Source organism: Ammodytes marinus, assembly GCF_949987685.1.
Source record: "Ammodytes marinus genome assembly, chromosome: 23".
Lineage (NCBI taxonomy): Eukaryota > Metazoa > Chordata > Actinopteri > Uranoscopiformes > Ammodytidae > Ammodytes > Ammodytes marinus.
Window position 1 is genome coordinate 19,328,643 of NC_137227.1, and position 7,500 is coordinate 19,336,142.

General features: G+C 43.4%; 1 protein-coding gene across 1 annotated transcript in view; it reads left to right on the plus strand.

The window, feature by feature from the left end:
* LOC307268882 (GRB2-associated-binding protein 1-like) overlaps nt 1-7,500 on the plus strand; it is a 36,883-nt gene that overhangs the window by 7,056 nt on the left and 22,327 nt on the right. Inside the window, exons 3-10 of the mRNA XM_080051670.1 lie at nt 777-942; nt 1,273-1,435; nt 1,929-2,614; nt 3,002-3,084; nt 3,324-3,433; nt 4,171-4,469; nt 4,706-4,768; nt 6,866-6,962. Of these exons, the coding sequence (XP_079907796.1) occupies nt 777-942; nt 1,273-1,435; nt 1,929-2,614; nt 3,002-3,084; nt 3,324-3,433; nt 4,171-4,469; nt 4,706-4,768; nt 6,866-6,962 (1,667 nt within the window). The remainder of the gene's footprint in view (nt 1-776; nt 943-1,272; nt 1,436-1,928; nt 2,615-3,001; nt 3,085-3,323; nt 3,434-4,170; nt 4,470-4,705; nt 4,769-6,865; nt 6,963-7,500) is intronic.

Below are 7,500 nucleotides of genomic sequence, written 5' to 3' on the forward strand. Positions count from 1 at the left end.
GCTAGCTAGCATCCTTCCGTTCATGTAGGCTACCTGTCCGTTTGAAATGCTCGAACATTGTTTGTCCCTGTTGCTGCTGTACACCGTCCAAGGCTGGCGCAGGCCTTTCTCTTGCTATTCATTCTGTTCCTTTTTAAATTATAATCCAATTTGTTAAAATTCCTCCAGTCTGAAATATCTGCGGGCACGGACACCGCAGCTGCAATGTTGACTTAAAAATCCGCGGGGGTAACGCGACGTGAATGAGCATAGCCAACGTAATGACGTTGGCTTAAGCTGCGTAAATGTCTAGTAATATCTCGATTTTAATTGGTCCATGAATGATATGTAACGTAAAGGCTTATGTGGCATACCATTTACGTTAAAAAAGCACAAAGAATTCCGCTTTTTTGCGTACATGTTAAATAATACAGAATCAAGTGCGCATGCGCGAAAACCTTTTTTTTCTTGCCGTCCACAATGAATAGGCGCAAAAGCACTGATTCTTTGCCGTACACAATGAATGGGAAACAGCAAAAGAACAATATTTTTTTGCCGTAACTTACTAACTGCCACGTTTCTAATCAAAACGTCTACACTTTTTTAAAGTAATCGCGGATTACATGTAAAGATCGAAATAATTAACAGTAATAATACAAATAAGTTTATTAAAAAAAATATATATTTTATTTTAATTTTTTTGCACACGGCGCCAGGGTAGGCACTGCCTACCTTGCCTACCCTGACCGCACGTCACTGCCTATATGTGTGTGTGAACTGTCTCCCCTTTCTGCCAGGTGGATGCTGGTCTGTCATTCACTAAGAAGGAGCTTGAGAGCAGCTTTGTGTTCGACCTGCGGACGGCCGAGCGGACCTGGTACCTGGTGGCCGAGTCTGAGGAGGACATGAACCGCTGGGTCTCCTGCATCTGTCTGCTCTGCGGCTTCAACCCAACCGACGACGGTGCATTCCAAATCACACAGTGTTGTGTTCAAAAAGCCCTACTAACGTCCTACTCATACTAAAAGCCCTACTAACGTCCTACTCATACTAAAAGCTCTACTAACGTCCTACTCATACTAAAAGCCCCAGTAACGTCCTACTCATACTAAAAGCCCTCCTAACGTCCAACTCATACTTAAAGCCCTACTAACGTTCCACTCATACTAAAAGCCCTGCTAATGTCCATTAGCAGGGCTTTTAGTATGAGTGGAACGTTAGTAGGTCTTTTAGTATACTAAAATCCCTACTAACGTCCTACTCATACTAAAAGCCACCTTTTTTTTCCAACAGTTCCAGAAAGACTTCCTGCTTCCATCACCGCTATGAGCCCAATCGGTGGCCCGGCTGGCATCACCATGGTAACAGTCCCGCCCCCTTATGATGCTGTGAGTGTTCCAAACCTGCCACCTGAAGAAGACTACATGTGGTTATCACACTGCCAGAGTCACATAAGGTAAACACACGCACACACACACACACACACACACACACACACACACACACACACACACACACACACACATACATACAAACAACAACGTAGCAGCAAAACAGGAAACAAGACTTCATACTGGGATGTGAAAGTTCATTCAAGGGTCGACCGTTTGACAGAAAGAGAAAATAAAACTTGAAGGGCCACTTGAAGGTGTCGCCTACTATGTAACTGAGTTCATCTGAGAAGTGAAACTTTTTAAGGTAAATTCCCATAACTGAATAAACATAAATATATCAACAACATAAAAATTTAATAAAAGTAAATCAATTGAAATGTGCCTTATTAGGCACATTTCAATACGTGCACTATTCAGAAAACTGAAGGAAATTGAAAGTGTACAATATAAGGGCATAAGGGCACAACAATGTGTAGCTCATCTCTCTCTCTCTCTCTCTCTCTCTCTCTCTCTCTCTCTCTCTCTCTCTCTCTCTCTCTCTCTCTCTCTCCATAGGCCTCCTTTGGGTTCCTTCACATCTCTTGAAACCGACTACAACGACCACCTCTCCGCTGCTCCCTTTGCAGCCACCTCCTCCTCTTCCTCCTCTTCCTCCTCTCCTTCCCTCCCTCCTCCTTCATCCACCACTTCCAGCTTCTTAAAGACAGTGATCTCCATGACGGGCCCTTTCAGCCAAACTCTGGAGGCCGTCATGACCCCTGATTTCCCCAAACGAGCCGGGAAACTCCGTTGTCACCCTTCCCCTCATCCCAGGAAGCACTCCTTGGATTTCCACCTGCGACCCGTGTCCATACCTCTAAACGACGACACAATACACTCTATTATGCATCCAATTAACACACAACACTCGCACAACACAACCGGTTACCAGATCCCCCGTCCGGCAACCACTACTGCGCAGTCAAGACCCCTTCGACGGCCATCCTCTACCCCAAGCGTGGACACTCTCACCCAGGCAGAGCTCCATGCTTCAGTCCCTACTCCACATCCACCTCCACGCCCGCCCAAGCCACCGGCGATCGCAGCCCAAGGAGAGAGCTCCGCGGTGGGCACGGGGTCAGCCGCGGCGCTCCCCTGGTCAGAGTCGGAGAGGAGGGGTGACGGATGTGTGGAGGAGGGGCGAGGAGGGGATCCGCCCAGTAGTAATGCTATCACTGTGCCATCAGGACACATGCAGACAGGTGGGAAAGGTCTGTTTTCGTTAAAGGGATCATTTAGAATTTTGGGAAATATGATCAGAAAATCAATATCAATAATCAAGTTCATGAATAAAAAAAATCGAAAAAAGGATGAACATAGAAGTAAAAAAGGTAGTACTAGGGAGTCTCTTGTTACACAGGGGATCCATATTTACTGTATATTGAAAAACCATGATAACGTGCATATGCATAATAGGTGACCTTTAAAAAAAATCTAATGTTAATACATTTCAATGCAAAGCCAAAATAATGGCATTGGTCATGTCGACTTGACTCCTGGCAAGAAAAGGGTAGGCTGTTTATGAGGGTTGAACTATTATGCTTAGATGGAACTGATTTAAGCATTGGTCTGTGTTCTGTGTGTTTCAGGCTGTGAGTCTTTTCATATCCCTCGGTCTCTCTCGGACCGAGCGAGCATGTTCGAGTTCAGTGAGAGCTTCAACAGTTACTTCGTAAGTTTAACCCTTTTATCAACCTCAGGAATGGACACCACATTATGATAGAGTGTGTGTGTGAATATGAGAAATGTAAAGCGCTTTGTGGCTGAGAAAATCAGCTAAAGAGCGCTATATAGGTCAAGTACATTTACCATTTTATATATTATTTCTGGAATTTTTCAAGTCTCTCTCTCTCTCTCTCCCTCTCTCTCACTCTCTCTCTCTCTCTCTCTCTCTCTCTCTCTCTCTCTCAGTTTAATAAAGGCATGGTACCTCTGGGTAGTGTTTGCTCCGAAGGTGATGATGTGGATGAGAATTATGTTCCAATGAGTGCTGCCACCACCGAGCCTCCTGTTGCACCAAGGTTGGTCAGAAGTTGCACATTCATACTCTGATATTGGGGTGGTAGGATGACCTAGACTAGAGGAAAGAGGTTCCTCACATTAACCATGAGGTCTCTGGTTCCTCCTCCCAGTAACCATGAGGTCTCTGGTTCCTCCCAGTAACCATGAGGTCTCTGGTTCGTCCTCCCAGTAACCATGAGGGCTCTGGCACCTCCTCCCAGTGACCATGAGGTCTCTGGTTCCTCCCAGTTACCATGAGGTTTCTGGTTCCTCCCAGTAACCATGAGGTCTCTGGTTCCTCTCAGTAACCATGAGGTCTCTGGTTCCTCCTCCCAGTAACCATGAGGTCTCTGGCTCCTCCTCCCAATAACCATGAGGTCTCTGCATCCTCCTCCCAATAACCATGAGGTCTCTGGCTCCTCCTCCCAGTAACCATGAGGTCTCTGGTTCCTCCCAGTAACCATGAGGTCTCTGGTTCCTCCCAGTAACCACGAGGTCTCTGGTTCCTCCCAGTAACCATGAGGTCTCTGGTTCGATCACTTGAAGAACCCTAAAAAAACACCATATGAACCACGAGGACCCAATGTAGAAAATGATTGCAGCTGTTAGAAGAAGGCATATGGTCCCCTTACAATAACTTGAACAACAAAGTGGACCTTGAAATTGATCACTGGACTTAATCCCTAGGTCTTTTTTTTTGAAAAACCCCAATACCCAGATACCCAATTCTAATTCTCCTTCTTGTCTTATTTCTTAGGGTACCTCCATCACTTCCCTTAGACTTTCCTATCCAGCTCCAGGATACCAACTACGTCCCAATGACCCCCCTGACTCCCTCCCTTCCCATTCATCCCAGCCCTGCCCCGGGAGAGCTGGCGTCACTCGGGAGGCAGGTTCCCCCACCGGCGCACATGGGCTTTCGTAATTCGCCCCTGCTGACTCCTGCCCTGGCACCCCAAACCCCACCGCTCCGAAGGCACACCATGAACCCTGGGGTCCAAGCCCAAGTCAAGCCCCCTCCCATTCACCGCAACCTGAAGCCACAACGCGTGAGAGGTGAGTCTGGCCTTATCTTACCAACATTTTATATTTAATTTTTTTCATTATGCTCTGGAAAAAAATTAGCAGACCAGTCTGGATTTTTCTTCAATCTTCATCTCTACATTACATAATGGAAATGCTCTTAATGACAATATATTTTTGTCATTCTTGATAGCGGAGATATTTAAATGTACATTTTGCATGTAAACAGAAAGCATACCCATTGATTTAGATGTTATGTATCATTGCAGGAGTTGGTGTCGCGGAGAGAACGGACGGTCAGATTGCTGGAGAGTCAAAACACAAAACAAGAGGTAAAAGCTATAGAATTAAATCATAACTGACAACACAAGACACAACTGTGTGATATAGTCTTGGTTTTCAGGGTCAGCTTTTTCAAGAACTGTCAACTAAATCTTATAGTCCTATGGAGCAACTGAGCAAACAAACCCTAAGTTCCAATCCCCATACTTTCTGCTATTTAGTGTGGTAGAAAAAAAGATTTAGGATGTCCCAATTCTTGTTGTCAGAGGATGTGATGGCAAGATCAAGGCGCAATGTTGTGATGAAATAAAAAATATATAAAGTATGTCCCAATTATATGCATACCGCAAGCTAACTAGATAATTTTTATGGTCAGATGTAGTATGTAGAATAGAGAAAAAGAAAGAGTATGAGATTTGGAACGCAGGGTTAGACGCGTGTTTCCCCATCAACACTAGTGGCCTACTTTCTTCCACCATATAATCCAGTTCCTGTTTTCATGTCTCCTTTCCTGGCTTCTTTCCGACTTGGCAAAACATTATTTTTTTGTCATTGCTTAACCAGTTTAACCCTGAAATAAGTAAGTAAGTAATGTTATTATTTACATTGCACTCTTCTAAAATGTTACACATTGCTTAACAAGGACACTTAAGTACAAGACATACATTTAAACAGAAAGAAAAACTAAATCAAAGAATACATTAATGTAATACAGGCAATAGGTCTGCAAACTGTTTCTGTTCCTGAAACAGTCTTCTCTCACTTTCTCTTGCCATAGTCCTTCCTCTGTCATTTCTCTTTTAGTTTTAATTATTTACCTGATTTCACTCTGCTCAGTCAGGCTGCAGTATACCAGGTCATTGAAGCCACACACACACACACACACACACACACACACACACACACACACACACACACACACACACACACACACACACACACACACACACACACACACACACACACACACACACACACACTCACACAAACTCAAACACACAACTCTATATATAGAGAGCTATAACTGCATTTTTTTTGCATGAAATTTTAATGAAAATTCACAGTTTAGAAAGCTCCTTCTGGACCACTTAAAACTTCAGATGCATTTGAGATTTGTTTTTCAAGTTCCTTTTATCCTATTCTCCTCACAGACAACATTTAGGAAAACTGTGATACAATAAAGCAGTTACTAAGAACATGTTGTGAAGGTTTACTTTGCTGTATGTCTTATCTGAAGTCAGTTGGGGCCACTTTAGCCCTGTTTAGTCTTGTCATTTCCAGGAAAAAAAATCTAGATTATTTTACAGGTACATTTAGCCAAATACGTACACTATATGTGTTTTGGCAAGTTCACAAATCTAGTTGCCACACAGTTTTCCCTGTTACATGCAAATCAATGACTAGCCTCCAGCAGCAGTTTAAGCGTAACTTTAGCTTCTGTTAACACAGACCACCGATGTATTATGAAAAGTCGACTGTGGGTGTGTATTTCCAAGAACACTATGAGAGTAGTAAAGAGTATGCATTTGTCGTGAATAGATTGGCTGCATTTTTTGACACCTTTTTATCAAATCCGTCCAGAATACAACTCCTAAGGGATGTATCTTGACTGCATCTTAGTCATGGAAATACCTACATGTATGAAATCAGAAAGCTGGCCATTATGCCCACAATGCATGAAGTGACTTGTGTTAAATTGGATCATCGTCTGTAAGATACATAAGAACCCTGTGTCCAAATGTCCTCATTATTGCTTTATTGTTGTGCTCCTGGAGAACCACCCAGGTCTGTCATCAGTGACTAATTCCTTGTTACCCAATGGGTGACCCCCTTCCAATCTCTTTCCACCCCCTGATGATCAACCAAACAAGTGTGTCAGCCATTTTTAAACTACTTAAACTGCTTAAAAATTATCTTATCACAAAATACAGAATAGAAAATAAGATTGAAATCCTTATCCCCAGTGAATAAAACCTGATTTGTTTCTGGTCTTAACCAGCTGTGTTTCAAAAAGTGATTGTCAAAAGTATTTATTTATCTCTCTCTCTCTCTCTCTGTCTGTCTGTCTCTCTCTCTCTCTCTCTCTCTCTCTCTGTCTCTCTGTCTCTCTCTCTCTCTCTCTCTCTCTCTCACTCTCTCCCTCCCAGTGAAACCAGCTCCTCTGGACTTCACTCCAGCGCAGCAGGACTGGCAGGAAGTCCCACCCCCCGTGCGCTCGCCTGTCACTCGAACCTTCACACGGGAGTAAGTTTGTGTTTTGTGTTGTGTGGCAGAATCAGCAGAAAACTATGGAACACGTCATCATTTAATGTGTGTTTAATACAGCCATAGAGAGACACTATGGGCCAGTTTCACAGACATGGATTAAGCCTAGTCCTGGACTAAATGGAATTTTGAATGGGGGATGTCCATTGAAAGTACAATTTAGTCCAGAACTAGGCTTAATCCATGTCTGCGAAACCGGCCCTATGCCACATTTCTCAGCAGTTACAACAAACTGTGTTGTTGCCCTCTGCCACCCCCATGTGGTGCTGAAGGAGCACTGCACGTTACACCACTGCATTAAATGGATTATAATTATTTTCATCCTAAATCTTTTGATTTTTTAAACATCACTTCAACATCACAACAGAGAAAAAAATCGGATGAAAATTCAGATGGAGTCAGAGAATGTTGATGAAATGGAAAATTTACCAAAATGATAAATTGATGTGTGATATATACTGTGTGTGTGTGTGTGTGTGTGTGTGTTTGTGTGTGTATGTGTGTGTGTGTGTGTGTG